This window comes from Xiphias gladius, chromosome 11 (assembly GCF_016859285.1).
Source record: "Xiphias gladius isolate SHS-SW01 ecotype Sanya breed wild chromosome 11, ASM1685928v1, whole genome shotgun sequence".
NCBI lineage: Eukaryota > Metazoa > Chordata > Actinopteri > Istiophoriformes > Xiphiidae > Xiphias > Xiphias gladius.
In genome coordinates this window covers 22975558-22995989 of record NC_053410.1, presented here as the reverse complement: position 1 = coordinate 22995989, position 20432 = coordinate 22975558, and the positions used below count along the sequence as shown (strand labels likewise).

The window sequence follows — 20432 nt, the reverse complement described above, 5'->3', positions numbered from 1 at the left end:
GATGGGATTGATCTAATGTTTAAGAGTACACATTTAATTCTCCTATTTTACATCTGCATCGTTGGTCTTAATTTTTCTTAGGTTTCTGTGTACAACTCCTCTTCCGTTTATTTTTGAGTTAATTAATTTAGATTGTCGGGAGGCAGACACAGTCTCTATGTGGTATTGGGTGGATGTGAAGCATGTAAGACTGCAACTCTGCCTCCTGGTCTCAACGTTGGATTGTCATGGTTTTTAAATAATAAACTCAGTGAGATTTTTAGAAATGAGAGCTGCTCCATCCAAAGTGGGATGTATGCCATCTCTCCTAATCAGACCAGGTCTTCCCCAAAAAGTCAACCAATTATCTACAAAGCCCACGTTGTTTGCTGGACACCACGTTGACAGTCAGCGGTTGAATGATGACGTGGTGATACATGTCGTCGCTGATCTCATTAGGCAGGGGCTCGTAGAAAACTACGGAGTCCAACATTGTATTTGTATATGTACACGCCAACTCAACATTCATTTTTGTGACCTCCGATTGGCATAATCGGGCGTCGTTACGGTGGAAGTGAATAACAATCTTACTGTATTTATGTTTATCCTTTGCCAGCAGTTTCAAATAGGATTCTACGTCGCCCACTCTGGCCCCAGAAATACATTTGACTATGGTCGCTGGTGTCGCTACCATCAGGTTTCTCAAAATAGATCTGCCAATAACCAGAGGTGGTTTCTCAGCGGGTGTGTCGCTGAGTGGGGAGTATGTTTTTGAAACATGAACTGGTTGGAGGTGAACCATGGGCTTCTGCTTAGGGCTACGCTTCTTGTTACAGACAGTCCCCCCAGCTGTTCTGGCTTCCTCTCCCTCCGACAGCTCCCGAGCAGCCGGGGAGAGGGTAGGAGCTACGCTGGGTTGACTCGCACCAGCTACTGGGGGCTGGCTAACTGCCGGATAACGATTTGGTTTCCATGGTGTGAAGCTGTGCTTCCAATTCACTGAGCCTTGCCTCCATCACTGCAAATTGACTACATTTATTACATGTACCCTTATCACTGAAGGAAGCAGAGGAATAACTAAACATAAGACACACCGAGCAAGAGAGAGGGAGAAAGAGGGAGTGAAGCCATTGCTAACTGCTAAGTTTAAGTAACTGGCTGATCTGAATAGCGTGTAAACAACTGTGAAGTGGCAAGAAAATCGCTAAAAGAAGGAGAGAGCTAAGGGTGCTTAAGGAGAGCTAATGTAGGTTTAAATGTACAGCGGGTAATTAGCCACTGTAATGAGGAAAATAATAAAATTAACCGAGTGGAGGCAGAGCAGCAAAATTCACTACCAGTCACACAAATGCCGGCAGTCAAAAATGACACAACATGCTTATCTCAGCATGTCAGCTGAAACGCGGCCCATTAAGACTACATATTAGCCAGCTAAAACCATAACATCGTGTGACAGAATCACCACACAGTAGTAAAAGACAATGGTTGTGCTGTTATTTCGGCTATATTGACTTGTAAAATGATCACTCAGAGAGAAAGTTACAAGCTCATTCACTGCCATGCAGCCGCCATGCGGTCAGTTGAATGAGACGCATAGAGAGCTGTGACTGTGGAGGGAAAGCCCGACCTTGTGCTTGAGGGGCAACACTGGCGACTCTTTTCTACAAACAGTAGCTAAGATTTGTCCCAAAAGTCGCTAGATTTGTAGCTAGGTGCGTTTTTTAAGAAAAGTCGGTAAATCTAGAGGCAAAGGGACTAAGTTGGCGAAAATGTCCGTGAACACCCCTCTGATGACGTGATAGAAACTGTTTGCGCCAATTCGTTTTGAAAGAGCAATGGCCAAGGGTCAAACTCCAACTCTAGGCTGGCTGACTAATGGTGTAACTGTATCCCTCTCACTCACTCAGCCAGTCAGTCATGGACATTTGCGTTTATTAGGGCTGGCCCCAACGTTGCAGCACAGCCAAAAACAAGAAAAAGAAATAAAAGGCGAAGTGGATAACTGGAAAAAAGAAAGAAAAACCCAAATTAAGAAAGACATGATTAGAAAGGAGTATAAAAGAAAGAAAGGAAAAATATCATTACTCAGGATGCAAAGATGTTTTTTCTAATAGTCTTTAAAAAAAAAGAAGAATGTGCAGAGGAGGAGAGTATTCAAGCAATCCCATTGCAAATGAAAGGCGTTCCTGTAAGGCCCAGTTCAATGTGATTTTTCATGTCTGATCATAAATGGCCACTGTTTTCCCACACCTGTGTTCATTTCAATCTGTCTACTACCCTTGTGTCTCTTTATGCTGCTCATGTGCAAACCTGCAGCTGGACTCTGTCCAGACTCCAATGAGCTGTGGTTACTATTCAGTTTTTCAGGATACACTTGGATGAGGTCTGGCACAGCAGAATAAAATCCAAGTGAAGCTTCAGAATTTGTGTGTTAATAAATGTTGGAGCAGGTGTCCGTTGAGAGTTTTGGTGCACCATGATGGTTTATATGTTTTTTCACAAACACAAGACTGAGTGTGAAGAGTGAAATCTTGTATACAACCATTTGAATCTTTAGCTATGTTAGTGGCATAGCTCTAGGAAAGGTAATTTCAGTCTGTTGATCCAGAGTGACGTCTCTCTGGACTATTCCTGCTTCCCTAAGGATGAACTGTAAAATCTTTGGTGATGCCCTAACTTATTATTTAGCAATGTCATAAGGACAAAATTTTTAATTTGTCCAATGATTTGGTAACAACAAGGACTTTCTTTGTTCATTATTGATCAATCTGCGTTTTATTTTCTCAATTAATCAACTAATCATTTAGTCTTTAAATTGTCAGAAAATAGTCAGGGGAAGGCCCAGATGACATGTTGTTTTGTCTTACCAACAGTCTAGAACCCAAACATATTCAATGTGATACCATATCAGACAAAAAAAAAAAAAAAAAAAAAACACAGGTTGGGTAAGTCCAAATGAAAGCAGCAAATCCTTACAATTGAGTACTTAGACTGAGAAAATGTTTGGAATTTTGGCTTGAAAAATGACTAAAACGATTAATCGATCATAAAAATAGTTGCTGATTAATTCAATCAACTAATCAATTAATTGAAAAATCATTTCAGCTCTAAATTATGACTAAATACCTGCAAAACAAATGACATTCCCATCATCCCCATCAAATGTTAGCCTGCTATCATGCTAAGCTTTGTTGATGAGAATGGTAAACATTACGTACATAAACATTATACCTTCCTAACATCAGTAATCACGGTCTGTTGTTCTGTTGATTTCCAGTTTGAAATAATGATGTTTTAGTACATGAAACTTGAGAACCAGTCTAAACCTGGTGTTATAAGCATTCCTGTGTAGACAACCAAAATGAAACTCCACTCTGTACTAATGCTATGGAAACAGCCCAAAAAGTGCATAGTTCCTACTGTATGTACACAAATGAAAATATTACCAATAAAAGCAAAGCTTAAGAAAATTAGATTTGTATCACGTGTTGCTCACCTGTTGAGTCTATGTCTAACCTTTGTAGGGTTTGAGTAGGACAAAGGAACAGGAACAGTTTTTTTTTTTTTTTTTACAGTACAGGTCAAATATTTAAACTAAATATAAACACAAAAACTCATTTAAATAAACCTGGGCCAACCATGGTTTAGGGGAAGATAGATACTGAATCAGGTTTGGATGGAGGACGGAGGGTTAGTACCCTAGTCCTGAAAAAAACGTTGTGATCCAAACTAAACTGTAAACTGAAAACCCAAGTCCAGTCTAACAACACCACCATTTGAACTTTGTGTATTTTAATTAGTGTCCCAAATGATCAAGGTGTATGTGCATGCTTGTCAGTTCTTGTGAGAATAGAGTAAATTAAGTACCACAGACCCTAAAAGAAAGTGTGCTGAATGTTTACCTCCATGTAGGTGTGTATGTCAGTGAGCTTTTTGGTTGTCCGTTAGACCTGTCCATAGCCCACTCGCAGTAAAGACAATTTGCTGTGTCAAGCTAGAACTTTGGCTAGACACTTGCACGTGCTCTCACACGCAAGCACACAGCTGGATTTCACATCAGCTTCCACCGTCATTACCCAAACTGTGAAAAACAAACCCCAGACGCTACGTGTGTGTGTGTCTGCCAGTGAGAGAGCTGACCTCCTTCTCATGCTGATGGAGCTTTACAATTTGCTGGGGTCCCTCCCTCTAATTACCTTAAAAGCTCTGTCCCTACATATATATATACACGTGTGTGTGGCTGTTGCTCGATATCCTTAAAGTGTCTCAGTGTTGTAAATAACAGCACGTTACGGCGACCAGCCACAGTAGCTTGTCGATTCCTAAATTCATGAGGAAGTGTTACTACTTTACCAACCAAATTACGGTTAAATAAAACTGAAGGGAATTATGAAAAAGGCAGAAGGGAAAACAAAATTAAAGGAAAAATTTTTTATAGATAACCTCAGAAGACAGCTTTGTGAAAGAATTCAGTACCACATTTTATGGCTCATAGTTTTCAGTGCTTTCATCTGATTTGTTTTAAATACTCAAATTCCATTTAAACTCCTCTAGGGCACTGGTGCCCAACCAGTTTCTCTAGAGGTAAAATTATCCAGTAAGACAAAAGTAAAGTCAGAAAAGTAAAGTCAGAAATTAAAGGCAATTTTTAGCCAGAAAGTGTTTTTTCTTTTACTTTCCTATATCTTGTGACCTGCTGATGTCTCTTACGAACCCTTAGGGGGTCGCGATCCATAGTTTGTATCGAGTGGAGTATCCTGTAGTATTTCAGAGAAGCAGGAGGAGGAATACAAAACTCTTGACATTGGATTGCAGCGGCTGGTGCATATTTATGACAAAAAAAAAACAAAACACATCTTAAAGTAAAATGAGTAGATCCAAATATGGAACTACGTGGCTTACTAAACTGTCACATCAATCCCCTGTGCTAAAATTACTAAAACTAATTATGGTAACACATTTTTTGAGTGCTAAAACAGATTAACTGTAGTAGCGTTATCAGACATCTTAATCATTCCTCCTCTCCATACTTACTGGGAAGAGATCCCGTCATAGCACAACTACACTGTAAGAAATGGGAAACAAAATATACAGTCTTCGTTCCATAAGAAAATGCATTCTCAAGTTCATTTGATGCCAATACGAAGCTTCAGTAATCTGAGTTAGACAAATTGAGCAGGTATTTTTTCAAAGTTACTGTCTTATTAATACAAAATTCCCTTGTCATGTTACCCAAGACAGTGATTCCTTGCTGAGCTGTTGTGGAGGGATTCGTTTTGGGACATAGGACATAAAACTGAAACTAGAATGGCACTCAGTTGAGCATATCCCACCTGTTAACTAAACTTTCCTGGATCTGCCCCAAAATCTAATGGGTTCTTCCCTGGCCCATGCCCCATTCCTCCACCAAGTTTGGTGCAAATCGGTTGAGTACTTTTTGCATAATCTGGGTGACAAATTAACAAACAAGCAAACAAACCAACAAATAGACACACAGGTGAAAACCTAACCTCCTTGGTGGAGGTAATAAACCCACAGTACATGCAACTAACAGAATGAAGATTTACTTGATTTGTTTTGAAAACTCAGACTGCCAAAGCCTGATATTTGCTTGAAGTTGCCCTGTGGAGTTTTTTTGTAAATAAAAAAATTATATTTGCATTTAGTCTTTTTCACCACAACACACTGATTGTGTCCTGGAGGCCTAACAGTCATGTTGAATGCATTTTATTCCTCATAAAACATTTGCAAAACCACTGATATTTTAAATATTGCTTTGTTTACACCCATGTTTGCTGGCTTGCAGTTGTCTTTATCACATTTGCCGGGGCATTGCTGTGTTCCTTGGCGCTTTATGGCGGCCAGTTGTCAATTAGTGGAAAAGTGTGAAACCTTCAGTAGTAATGTGTATCATGTCACCTTGTGCATAACATACAAACAAAATGGGGACACACTAATAGAAAATAATGCTCCATGCTGTGGATTTTGCAGTGTACTCACTCTTCAAAGGGATCACATCATGGTCTGTATGAAGACAAGGTATGATTACAGCAATCGATAACTCTCAATGTATATATAGTATGTAAGTATTGTATTAATATAGGCCTGAAAAAATCCAAACCTATCCTGTAATATCTGTAATGAAGTCAAATGTATGACTTAAATAAAAAAGACTAAAAAGTACTTCTGTAAGGATAACAAAATATTTAATCATTCAACAAGACTGACACAGCTAAATTTATGATTTATAAAGTCATTTTTCAGAGCAGACAATTGAAGATTGTCTAGGAAATTAACTGTGGCTGATTCCAGATTCTCAGACAGAGGAATAGTGATTTACCATCATCATCTGCTACCAAACTAAAGGAAACACATTCAAGCAAAGTCACTAAATACTTAAAAAACTTTGTCAGATTTTTCCCTCAATTTGTGTCAGTCTCTATTCCTTCTTTCTTCTCCTTTTACTGGCAGAGAAACAGAAGACTGGTGGAGGTAGAGATGAAGCAATGAACGGTGGGGGCTTTTTTATGAGTCGTGTGTGAAATGTGTGGGGACACACACATCCACAAAGACCTATGTTCAGAGGCGAGAGGCTGGTAAATGCAAGTTCCTATTTAATGCAGGGTGCCAGTTAAATGGGAAAAGAAGTAATATTGAAAAACTCAATTGTGCACCTTTAACCCTGGTGCCAGGCACCCTTAAGAGCCTGCTGCTTTCATATGAACTTGCCCAACCTCACATCTGATTTGTCTGAAAAGTGCAATCACACAACAGGAAAAAAGGGATTAGAAATGAGGGGTAGAAGAAAGTAAAAATATTAAGCCAGACCAACTGAGGGCTCAAACCCCACCAGAGAGAGGGTGGGAAATGAAGCCAAAGAAAGACTTATGATTATAATAGAGAGGCACTGGAGGTGTGTGAGCTAAAGGGTGCTTTTTAGTTATGTAAGGAGCAGTGCCAAGTTGGGCCAGGCTGGGTCCTCAATCTACAGGCTTGTTTTGAGAAATCCCCGGTATTTCCACTGTCAAGGCAAACATGTGTTCAGCACATGGCCGACCGAAAACATAAGTGCCTCCACCTCCTCTCTTTTTTTCCTTCTCCGTACAGCACTCCTCCATAAACTGGGTCATAGGCACAATCCCACCATCTGTCAGAGATCACTCGCCTTCAGTTTCACATTCCTCAACTGTGCAGACCCCCGCCAATCTGCGCACGTGTGCACACAACCACACCACGTACACAGATACAAACCCACACAGACACACAGAGACAAAAAAAACAGCAGGGGGCTTCTCTGAACTACCCGAGACATGAAGCTGACGTCTGTCAACAATCCATCTAAATGGAGAGCACAGTGGACAGCCTCGCCAGCAAACGTTGCGGGGTTGTCTGGTCAGATGTAGAAGTTTTCAAAGTCAAATTCACAGCAAATGGAGGGAACACAGTTGCTGCTGACTGAGCATATTCACTCCCCAGCAAGTGGCTGACATCAGCAAAAGAGAGAGAACAAACATTTTTAAAATCAAATTCTAGACATTTAATATTTTACACTCAATGAGACTTAAATGTACAGTAAAATGCCAAATTCAGTGGAATAAATAGTCATTATTAAGTACTTATTTTATATTTATATACACAACTTTTAATTAGGTAATCAAATTGAGATTAAGATCTCTTTTGCAAGGGAGTACAGTAACAAGAAAGAAAAACAAACAAAGCTTGACATAACAAAACCACAAACAGCACCAGAGACAGCATCAAACAGCTTCACAGACCTTAATAAATAGATGTATAGTTAAAAACTGACCCTAACCCTTACCAAAGCCTACAACTTTCATAAAGAGAAAGTCGAGAAGAATTGTATTTGTGTCCTGCTGAATGTATTTTGGCAGTTATTCATTAAAACTTGAAAGAAACATAGCGACCGCACAGTAACTACTCACCCTCTAGAAGACTGATCTTCGGCCCACATATGCACATTAACACATCCAGAAAGGCTCCTCTGGTTACCACACAGCTATTCTGCCTAAAATGAGAGAAAAACAAACAAAAAGGGTGTTTCTTTAAGATATTCCATCCAACAAATGAACCTTAGATGATAGTTTTGCTGTTGATCTAGCACAGAAATTTAAGTTTAACCTCAGAGAAATCATTTTTTAAACTTGATCACTCTGGATTTGAATTTGTTGGGGAAAACACAAAGCTTGTGTTCACAAAACTTTTATAATGAAAGCTCCCTTTTATAAAGGAAATTTTCCTAAACCTCTTATCAAGTTAAAGAGGTAACAATACAGCCTCCAGGCATTGATTATCTATTTTCCATTCAGATCACAGACAGAGATTTTCTTTAGAAACAGTCTCATGTCTCACCACAAACTACTGAATTAGGTCACTGGGCATGTGTAACTCAATGAATCTATTGGTTGTGAGAATCTTCATGATTTAGTGCAATTAAATGTGATCTCTTGGGCTGACGTTATATCTCGTTATCCTGATCAGTTAAACTGGCACAAGCAGATACTGTTTCTAGTGTGTATGATGGTAAAATAAGGAGTTTCCTGAGTGTGACAGTTCATCTTTGACCTAAGTAGAAGTTAGATACATTTATTTTGTCTCAAGGTACATTTACTGGTTTTTTCTGAAGCTCAGATTTTATTCATCGGGTCTTCTGTTTATAAAGTCGCTATGAAGAATTTATTGAGACTCCTTCATGTTTTGCACACTTATTGCCATTTTGCCCATACATCTACACTCAATAACCCATACTGACAAAGTGAAAAAATATTTTTAGACATTTTTGCAGATTTATTTAAAATCAAGAACTGAAATTTCTTATTTACAAAAGTATTCAGACCCCTTCCTGTGGTACTCCAGATTGTGGTCTTCTGCACCCTCTTTGCTTTAATTATCCTTGAGATGTGTCCAGAACTTGAGTGAAGTCCACCTTTGGTAAACTGAATTCATTGGACATAGTTTAGAAAGGCACAAAACTGTGTATATAAGGTCCGACAATTCACACTGCATGTCAGGACAAAACCCAAGTCACAAAAATCAAGGAACTCTCTGTAGACTTCTGTGATAAAATTGTAACGTGGCATAGATCAAGCCAAGGATATAAAACCATTTCTAAAGCTTTGAGTGTTCCCAGGAGCACAATGGACTCAATAAATGTGAAATGGAAGAAGTTTTCAACCAACAAGACTCCTCCTAGAGCTTGCCTCCAGCCAGACTGAATAACCAGGCAAAAATGGCCTTGGTCAGGGAGGTGACCAAGAACCCAATGGTCACTATAACAGAGCTTCAGAAATCCTCTGCAGGGTTGGGAGGTCATGCCAGATGGATGAGCATCTCAGCAGCACTCCATCAATCAGGCCTTTATGGTAGAGTAGATAGACAGAAGCCACTTTGAGTAAAAGCCATATGGCAGTCCGCTTGGAGTTGTCAAACAGCATTTAAAGAACTCAGAGCATGAGGAAAAAGATTCTCTGGTCTGGAGTTCTGCCCAGAGAGTTCAGTTTTTCTCTCATCAAACACTATGTCTGGCGAACACCAGGCAGTGCTCATCCCCTCGCTAATGCCCTCCCTACAGTTAAGTGGTGGCAGCATCATGCAATGGGGCTGCTTCTCAGCAGCAGGGACAGGGAGACTGGTAAGAACTAAGTGAACATTGAATTAAGCCAAATACGAAGAGGTCCTTCAAGAAAACCTGCTAAGGAGTCCATGTGACCTGGCCCAGGCATACCCCAGACTTAAACCCCATGGAACATCTGAAGAGAGACCTGAAGATGGCAGTTCAGACGCTTCCCATCCAGTCTGATGGAGCTTTAGAGGATCTGTCAGGAGGAACGGGATAAAATTCCCAAATCAGGGTGTGCAAAGCTTGTAGAAACTTCACCAAGCAGACTCTTGGTGGAGCAGTAACTCTTGCAAAAGGGGCTTCGACAAAGTACTGAATTAAATTTTTATTTGTAAATGTGAGACTTCGCTTTGTTATCATGGGTTATTGAGGGTAGACTGATGCCAATGGCACTTTTATCGATTTAAAATTAAATCTACAACACAATAAAAGGTGCAAAAACTCAAGGGGTCTGAATATTTTCTGCAGTCACTGTATCTCTCCAGACATTTAATAGTTTTACAGATCCAGTCTTTTGTGTGCAATTTAAGCAAGCCTTAACTCTTCTGTATTAAGGAGAGAAAAAAGTATGATTACGTGCAGATAGGTATGTACTGTTAGCTTTCTGTTTATCACAACACTGTCGAATTTCTTTTTTTTTCTTTTTAAATCTGAATTTCACCCATTAGTGTGTCTAAATTCGAAATTTTCATTTCAGACGTTGAGTTCGGTTGAGTTGAGTTGACCATACTAATAAATCCATTAAATAGATAAAACATATTAAAATATACCATAAATACAAAAGATAAGCTTAAAGTAAAATATACCTTTAAAATGCCACAAAGGAAACATTGAGCTAAAAATACTGCATATTCACTTAGTTGCCTTAGTTGTTTATTAAGGTACACCTGGTTTAAGTAATAATAAATGCTACCTTCATGTGGGTTCTAATTTTTAGATATTATTGAGTTTTTCTTCAACTTTATGGCAATTCCAACCGATTTAGTTTGGGGTGCTGTTGAACTGTATTGCTTTATACAAACAGATGATCTTACAGTTGAATCAATATCTCTCTAAAACAGTTTCAACAAAAATGAAACATTAGATCTTTCATGAAGGGAGGATTTATTGCAACACTATTGTATTACACAGCATTGCTTTTAGCCAGGTGTACGTAATTAACTGGCAACTGAGTGTATTGTGGCTATAATTTTAGTTTCCTCCTCAGTATTTTCTAAAATACATTCATTTCAGCAGTGGTCAGGCTACCCGGGCAACTGTATGATTCCATATTATAGAATTTGAAAAATGTTTTTGAAAATGTTTGGAAAATTAGTAGCTGCTCTATCTCATATTAAAGCTGAGTATACATGACATGTCCCTACTTCGCCTGTTTATCTTTACATTCATACTGTGGATTGCACATCTGACATTTTGACTTGTCATAGTATTAAAAGCACATGTGTTAATAACACTCACAATGGCCACAATGACTGTGTTTTTTTCGAATGTCCCAGTAAGACATGACAGTGTGACAGTGAGCCAGCATGCACAATACCAGGACCCTGAACTGAAGAAGCTAAATCAAATTTAGCATCCATTAATTTATTTTTTACACCTGTGCTTTTCTTAATGTTACATTCCAGAATGTCTACAGTGAAAATGGCCTATTAAGCATACTTTTGATCAGAATAGGATAAGAAGTCTGGTTCATCATATCTCAGCACAAAACAAATAAAAGTATCCAAACCTTCCTGGACAAGGCTGCAATTAATGATGTGCATTATCAACTCATTTGCTGATTATTCATGACTAAAGGACTAATCTATCTTTGAAAACAGTGAAAATGCTCATCACAATTTCTCTGAGCCCAAGGTGACTTCCTCAAAATCAAGTGTTTTGAACAACCTGCAAAACTCTGTAATTTTTACTTTATAAATTACTCAAACAAGTCATTCTGCGAATATTTTGGGGTATTTGAGAATATCTCATTAAGATATAGTTACTTTCAAGGATGAACTCTTTTACATGATTGTATCAGAAACTTATTTCTTGATTTTATAACTGCATTTCTGATGTTGTGGCATATTTTGTGCTATCCATCTTATTTTAATTGTCTATAATCCATCGCTAGTGCTGCCTGTCTTGGACATGACACTTTTGAAACAGATTTTTAATCGTAGTCAGGGTTTCCTAAGGTTAAATAAATGTTTAAAAAAAGAAAACCAAAAAATTAAAATTGTTTTTGATCAACTGATCAATTTCACAGCTAAACTTTTAAGCACCATTCCTCTTAGTGCATGTTGCCACGATTGGATGATAAATTATAATCATTTAAATGTTGACAACACACAAAAAATTACTTTCATTGCTGTGTCATCAGCTTGCAGGATAAGATGCTGAACATGACACTGATATGCATTTTAATTTGTTGTGAATCCTTGAAGCCAAGAATGTGGACCCATCACATGAGATGCCCCCAGCTGTACGATCAAGGAACCAGTTGTATTTCTTTTCTCTCTATTGTAAAAAAAAAAAAAAAAAAAAATGCAATAATTAATCTACTATGAGGCCTATGACTCCTTGCATTCCCAATAGCATTACTATTGTTATATTATTTGCGAATGTTGACATAAATGTGTTATATCATCCTATGGTTTGTATGTTACTGAAGTAACACGTGTGGGCGCTGCGAAGTGTGTGTGTTCAGTTCATGTGTGCATTCAGTCAAGGGTATGACCACAGTGCTGTGAAAGCCCAAAAGTGTGTGGGAGAACAAGGGACACAGTGTGTGGGTTTGATGTCACATTTTCATCACTCAGATATTAATAAAACAAAAATCATTTGCACACTTCTCTTTCTCTCACACACACACACGGATACACACACACACACGGATATATATATACACACACACACACACACACACACACACACACACACACACACACACAGACGATGGATTATGGGGAAGGGAAAAGGATAGTGTATGTGTGTGTGTGTGTGTGTCTTAAGTGAGAACAGATTTGGGAAGGGATGAGTCCTGTGAAGAGTGTTGAGTGTGTATGAATGTGAGGTACCATAATAAAAAAGACTAAGAAGTTAAATTATTAGATCACATTCCAAACAATACACTGAAGATGTTCGAATGGGTTGGTACTGGGTCCGCTGCAGCACCACAAAGCCAAAGTCAACTGTACTGAGTTGCTCGAGTGTCTGTAGTCAACGTTACAGTGTTGATACCTTCTGGGAGCCAGAAAAAGTCCAAAATGACAAAACACAGAGACAGTGTTAGGCCAAAACCAAACACTGACTCAGACCAGATGAACAATGCATTCCATCCTTTTTGGAAGGTGGCCGCTTCAAATTAGTGGTGTTCTGAAGGAGAAAGGTGGTTATCTTTTTCCAAAAACAGAGATCCTCTGACCTGTGATGTCCTTAGATCTGGGTGCCGGGCTCTGCGGGGCTGCATGATCAAACGGACAGTCTGTGGGCGCGCTCCGGTGAGCAAGAATTCACCCCGTCATCTTAATAAAGGCTCATCAGTGTAACCAAGCAGAGCTAGCAGGGCTAATGTTGCTTACCCAGCGACCCAGTGTTATCTGCTGTAGGACGCAGCACAAGGGAGACTCGAGACCTGGGCCTGACCTCAGCCAGGCAGGAGGGGGCTGACAGCGTAATCTGTGCCCCATCGTGAGGCCTCGATCTTGGGTGAGAGGGCCAGAGGTAGGGGGAGGATGGGGGAGGGCGGGTGGAGTGCGGATGGGACAGCAGGCAGTCTCTTTGAAATGGAAGTCTGGGCAGAACATGAAGCGGACACAGCCAGGGAGGGGATGAACTGTGAGACAAGGAGCTATTCTTCTGGTGAGCAAGGTTGGAAAGAAGGAGGGATGCTTATCAGTGTGTGCATGCAAGTATGTGTGCGTCTAGGATTACCGAGAGGCGAGCCAAATACGCTGACTGAGAGCTTCGCAGATGCCATTTCCTGCTGGCAGGGGTCTGTGTGAGTCAGTCTGGTAGGAGCGCAGAAGAAACAGCACCTGTATAGACACAAATACATACACACACTTGAATTTTTATACATCTGAGGACTATCATCATAAGTCAGATCAGCCTGACCTAAATGTTGCTATGTTTAGTCACTCACTGGATTCACAAACTGACACTGGATTCACAAACTGACACTGTATTCACAAACTGATACTGAAACTTAAAGGCTTAAACCAGGGGCATGTTAACACTCCTTGAGTATGTGTATATGGTGGCATGGTGGGTATGTGATTAGCACTGTCACCTCACAGCAAAAAGGGTCCTGGGTTCAGCTGGAGACTTCAACTAGAAACTCTACATGGCCTGTTGTTGTGAATGTGGCTGCCTGTCGCTGTGTGTTAGCTCTGTGATAGTCTGGTGTCTACCCCACCTCTTTCCCAATATGAGCTGGGCACTAACCCCCCATGACCCTAAACTGGATAAATTGCTACAGAAAATGGATTAACTGTAGATAATTTTTGTATATCAACAGTCTTTTACATTTTGATCACAGTTTAAGACTAAATGTTTCATGTGATGCACATATATTTGCACAAATCATGAAATGCACTGTCTGTTAGCTTTGACCTGACAAAGATCCAAAAGAGATCAAGGAAATTAAAATACTAGATGTGTAGGATCTTTCTTTCTTTTTTACTGAATTATGAAGTGCCCGAAGAAGTAGTTTGGACTTTCTGTACAAATGGAGCTGCTATTATTAGACATTTTTCTGTTAGTGCACAACAGTTCAGTGTAAATGCAACATATTAAATAGGTGTGCTACCATTTCTTACTCCAGGGCACAAACACTGCCTGTGTGTTCCTAACACCAACAGACGTTTATTAAAAAGTTATTTTAAATGGATATTACATCAGAGACAAACCTGAAAAAATTTGCATGAGACTTTATTTCTAACTGTATACTTATGTGGACTGAGTAGAAATACAGCAGTTTTTTATGTTAAGAGAAATTGTTTCCAAAAATGATACAGCATAGCGACCGATCATGAAGCAGGCGGACTTGGTAGTCTTACAGAAATTAAGTACATGTCTACACATCAAAAAAAAAAAAAATTTTAAGTGACTTCTGGTAAAGACTTGTCAATCTCATATTTCGGTTTTTCTGGGTGAGTCTTGGCTGCTTAAACTAGATGAACCTGACCAAACTGAATACAACAAAATCATGTTTGGAAACCTATTGTTGAGACAAACATTCATACACACAAACCTGTTAATACTACAGAGTAATTTAACCAATTACTAGGTGCTAAACCTAACTTAGCTTATAAGAGAAGACAGGGAGTGCCATCCCTTTTGCTCCAGACAACCCTCCTTTCTGGCACTTAAGCCCTGACCCTTGTCAAATACATGTGTTACTGAAAAGCTGCAGTAACTGTACAGCTTTTGGTGAAAGAAAATGTTAAATTATTCCCATATTGTGGCTGATGTGACAGTGTGAGTGTGAGCCAGTTTGTAGCAGGTGAACTGGTGGGTGGGAGTATTCAGAGGCCAGGACACTGGCTGGCTGGCTGGCTGGCTGGCTGGCTGGCTGGCTGGCTGGCTGGCGTGTGTATTCTGGGCCATGGTAAGTATACTCTTTAAGCTTGGGCCATGGCCACAGACCAGTAGGAAGCCATTCATTACGCTGTGCAGGGAAGGCAACGTGGGGAAAAACCAGGCCAACCACGTAGCACCAAGCCTGGCCACTGAGTCCTGGCCTGCCCCTTCTCTTCCCCTGCAGTCTCCACGCCCAGGCAACACCCACTTGCTCACACAAACAGCTTCCACACTCCTGAGGCCTTCTTCCTCTCGCCGTCACTCTTTAAGAGCTTTTCCACCTAAAAGGTTCTGAAGAATGGGTCTAACTTGAACCAGCCTCGAATATTTGCTGTCCTTCTCATTCTCTTCCATGAATTCCCTGTGATTTACAATTCCAAGAATGTGTCTCTAGTTTCAGTGTGAGCTCCAACCAGTTTTGGCAGATTTCCAGGTCACAGTTCACCTGTAGAGAACTTCAATTTGAAAATTTACACATTTGACCAATTGACAATATGAAGTCTTGATTAATCTTGTGTTTGACAAGGGAGTAGCAAATTAGTCTAGCAGCGTCCGAACCCTGTTTGCTCAATACAATGCTGCCAGACTGGAATAATCTTGATAACCTCTGTTGGACCTGTGACATCTTCTTTGGTGATGCAGGACAATTTTGTTGGACTGACAACCAGTCTGACAAGCCTTAAACCAGCAAAATCAGCTATGTTCTGGCCTTTTGAACCTGCTCGTATACAACCGAGCATGACAGTATGTCGAGGGCAGGTTAATGTCACCGTACAAACCCAAACAAGACTGCAATCAACTAGAAAAATCATGAGTTCTGAAAAAGGTGAGAAAAGTGAGAAAGATCAGTTTTAGGACAAATCGGGAAGATATTTCATATGGTGTACTAATTTAAGCACTGTAAACTTTGACTTGGTGGTCAACAGATCATTTGACCTGGCATTTAACTCAACAATGACAATCAAGTTTGAGGTGACGTGGACATTTCTGGACAATCTCCAGATTAATGTAATTTAGGTGTTTTTTGGTTGAAAGGTGTTGAAACTTGAAAATAAAAGAAGATTCTCAATGCTTTTTGGAATACTTTGTGTTCAGTGTTATTACATGGACTTATGAAATCAGTTGACTCATTTGGAAACAAAGGCCTGTTCTTTAAAAGGTTGGTTCAGCAGCAAGAGCGCCAATACCAACATTGGTTCCAGTGTCAGTGGCAGAACCCTATGTCTTCATTCCCTCTCCATGCACTCCACAGCTACACCTCATCCACCAAGTTGGGAAGTCCCTGCATGGGAGGCTCAACCAGCTCAATCCAGCCAGGCATGGAGAAAACCGGAATATTTATAGAAAATGCAGCCTCCCTGTTCCTCCTCACAAAAGACAGAGTACAGGGAGGAGATGATGGGATTGGGTCAAGCTAAAATGAAAGGGAGACAATAAGACAGCAGCACAGAGACCTATTGCAGGCTAATTTTTGTTAATCCAATTTCAAGTTTTTTCCTTCACTGTGTCTAAATGGGGATTTTTTGTTTTCTTTTTGATTTTGTTCTGATTACTGCTATAAGGCACGATACATCATTTAGTCCTGGTACAACTACTACACCTGCAGGAAATTTATAATTTGTTGCTCTTTCAAACCTAACTACTATACACCCAGAATATCTTTAAATGTTAATATTTAAATGTTTAAGATATTTAAAGTTGCCCTTTGGAGTTTTAGCTCACCGTTTCTCACCATTATGCCTTGTGTATATCCCTGAGGTCTTACAAAATGTTGAATGCATTATCTTAATCATAAAAAAAAGTTAAAAAGACAATTATGTAAGAACTCTGAAGGCCCTGACATTAGTACTTACTGTTTAAAATAATTTAGGCAGGTTTTTTCAAATTTCCTCTTTTGAGGCCTGTATACTCGAAAAGTTGTAAAAAAAAAAAATACTCTTCTTCTATCTTCTATTCCTTATTCACAAAAAATTATGGAGACTCACTCTAAAATCTATTTCTCATTCATTTTTATTTTAAAGTAGCATTAGGATCTAATATGTGGCCCTTTACCCACTAAATGCCCGACTATGTTAAAGGCTAATCTCCAACTTTGTCTGCTGCTTGATCCTGGGCAGGTGTGTACTGTGGTTTTTTTTTAATAGCATTTTTTCTCTAAAAACAGCTGCCTGCTGCTGCTAGAAACAGGGTTGATGAGAATGATAAAACTAACCCAAAAATAAAAAAGTTGGTTTTAGTAAAATTTGGAGGCACTAAAAACAAAACAATGAGCTGAAAGATGCTGAAATGCTAAGTAAAGGTAAGGGAGATTACAGAACCGGGTGATAATTCTCTGTGGGTTCGTCACTACGAGCAAAACCTTACATATTAGAGATATTCATTTGATCCATTATTAATATGAAGATATTAATTAGTGCAACTTTAATATCCGGATATACTTTCTACTATATGACTAGTAACAAACACCCTTAGAGCTTTGAGCTGCAATTTTACAGAGAAAAAAACTTGCTGCAACAGTGCTAAATATGAAAAATATCAAAACCTTTGTACGCTTTGTTTTCTAGTGAGGCGTTTAACTGATCGCCTGTGTGTGTGTTTTTTTTCTGTGTGTGTGTTGCAACAAGCCGTTCTCCTCTTTTGGGCCCGGTAAAAATAGTGGTGGTGGATGTGAGGTCCCTTCAGACTCTGTTATCAACCTGCCCTGCCGTCCCTCCCACTGCCGCAACCTCAGACTGACCACATGCGGCAGCAAGCAAACACATGCACACACATGCGGACACACACATGCGGACACACACACACACACACACACACACACACACACACACACACACACACACACACACACACACACACACAAACACACACACACACACACAGCAAGTGCAAATAATTGCACGCCAATTCGTGGCTCAGTCCAGTAAAACACATGCACAAAGAAACATATAAATCGGCATTCACATAAAACTAGATAGGGGTTAGGCAAAGTGTGGACGCGCCCAATTAGGCAAAAAGAGATCCCAATAAAGACAGGCTAAATATAAAAAGAAATAAACACACTCGCTCACTCTATATAGCCGTATTCTTGCACAAACAAAGCTTCCATACGCACTCTAGACACCAAGTCCTACTCTCTGACATATGCACATGCACATGGGCGTGTCAACCAAGTAATTTAGTGGTGTGTGTATGTCTGCGTTGCACGCAAAAAATCTGTTACTACATCTTTGTCAAAAGAATAGCAACTCAAACAGTCTCCAGGGAGCTGCTTGTTATTTCCATTATGTCCAGAGAGAGGTATGTATTTTTGTGCTGGCAGCATGAACTATGTGTGTGTGTGTGTGTGTGTGTGTGTGTGTGTGTGTGTGTGTGTGTGTGTGTGTGTGTGTGCGTGCGTGCGCTTGCGTGCGTTGGTGTGGAAGGCTAACGATCAGTAGCCCTTTGCCATCACTAATGCTAGTGTCTCCTAAAGCAGTAAAATGAGAGCCAATTCAACAACAGGGGTCAGTTAACTCTCTGTTTCTTGATCCCAAAATTTAAAATGAATTTCATTGGATTTTTGTTATTTTTTAGTAGGTTCAGCAAAAAACATGACTATGTCAAAATCTATTATATGGCTAGACCGCAAATGGTCAATGTGCGAAACTGAAGATGTATTTGAAAGCAGTTGTAAAGCCGTTGTAAATAACTGCTTTCAATGGAAAGTGGCTAAAGCGTGCTCGAAAAGTCACTAAATGTCGCTGTAATACGCTAATTAGCATATTCATGACATCAGTGCATCGTAAGTACGTATATATCGTAGTCTGCCTAGTGTCAGCTGGTTCGAGCCCTTTACCTGTTTGCTTCTCTCCTACTGTCTGTTCTCACAATACAGCTGAATCCCTAATAAAAGCTTTTCTCATTTACATATTTTTCTGTTTGTTGTCAGACAACGGAACAAGTATGAAATAGTGACTGAATCGCGGCCCATTCAGATTACATGTTAAACAGCAGTCACTTCCAAGCCATTTCCAAGTCACTGCTCTGCTCTGTAAAAATGCTGACTTTATAACCGTGACATCGTCTAACAGAATCACCACACACGTAAGTTAAAGACAACGGCTGTGCTGTGATTTCAGCTATATTTACTGGTATAATGATCACTCAAAGAGAAAGTTAGAAGCTCATTCACATCTGTGTCAGCTGCCATGCGGTCAGTTGAATGAGAGGCATAGGGGTGCGCCTGTGGAGGGAAAACCCGATGTCGCGTCCGTGGGGCATTACTGGCGACTCTCTTCTACGGAAAGTAGCTAAGATTTGTCCAAAAAGTTGCTAGATTTGTCGCTAGGTGCTGTTTTGAATAAAAGTTGCTAAATGGGTCTGAAAAGTTAGTAAATCTAGCAACAAAGTTGCTAAATTGGCAACACTGCCTGTTTATGTCCCCCTGATGACTTATTAGAAACTGTTCTGGACAATTCATTTTGAACGAGCAATGGCCAATAGGGAAACACTTGGCTGGCCAACCAATGGTGCAATTTTATCACTCAGTCATGGACATTCGCATTGTAAGGCTGGCCTCGCTGTTGCAGTCTACACAGTTCTCTTTACATTGTTGACCATGTAGACTCAACAAAATCTACGCTGAGAAAAAAGCTTAACCTCTGACCACAATGAAATATTACCAAGGCATTTTCTTTGCAGTCTACAGCCACTCTTACTTCAACAGTCATATGTTCATAATATTTTTTTAATATTTCAGTGCAAGGTTTGATTTGTTTCATTCTGAGTACTGCCTTGAGCTTAACTATATATAATTTTTCAATAGCTGATATTAAGAGCAAAGCCAAAAGCCCTAAATGTAGGTGACTACAATATTTATTCAATAAAATAATTTTAACTGAAGGTGCACTTTCTATCTTTTTCAGGAGCTTTCAAACGCAACGATTTTCATCAGAGGATAAAGCTGGCTCCGTTGTCATTGTGTGACCTGGATATGGAAGCAAACTATAAAGAAGACTGTGAAATATAGTTGAAAGCCCTGGAAAAAAGCTAGTAAGTGGACATTGAGTTAAAAAAAATTGTGAATCTGCCAAACTTGTTAAGCTCAGGGTCTTAAACTGGGGTTCCTTGACTTTGTAAGGAGTTGGTAGAGAAACTGCACTTGGTCTATGAAATCTGGTGGCACTAGGGATTCAATATTACGATCAGATTAATACCACCGTCAGGATAAAAATAAATGGTCTAATGAGGAACATCAGAGAACATTCGAAAT

General features: G+C 39.7%; 1 protein-coding gene across 2 annotated transcripts in view; it reads right to left on the bottom strand.

The window, feature by feature from the left end:
• thada (THADA armadillo repeat containing) overlaps positions 1-20432 on the bottom strand; it is a 115382-nt gene that overhangs the window by 38437 nt on the left and 56513 nt on the right. For both annotated transcript variants that reach the window (XM_040139033.1, XM_040139034.1), the window contains exons 30-31: positions 13532-13635; positions 7923-8005 (exon numbers count right to left, since the gene is read on the bottom strand). In XM_040139033.1, the coding sequence (XP_039994967.1) occupies positions 7923-8005; positions 13532-13635 (187 nt within the window). The remainder of the gene's footprint in view (positions 1-7922; positions 8006-13531; positions 13636-20432) is intronic.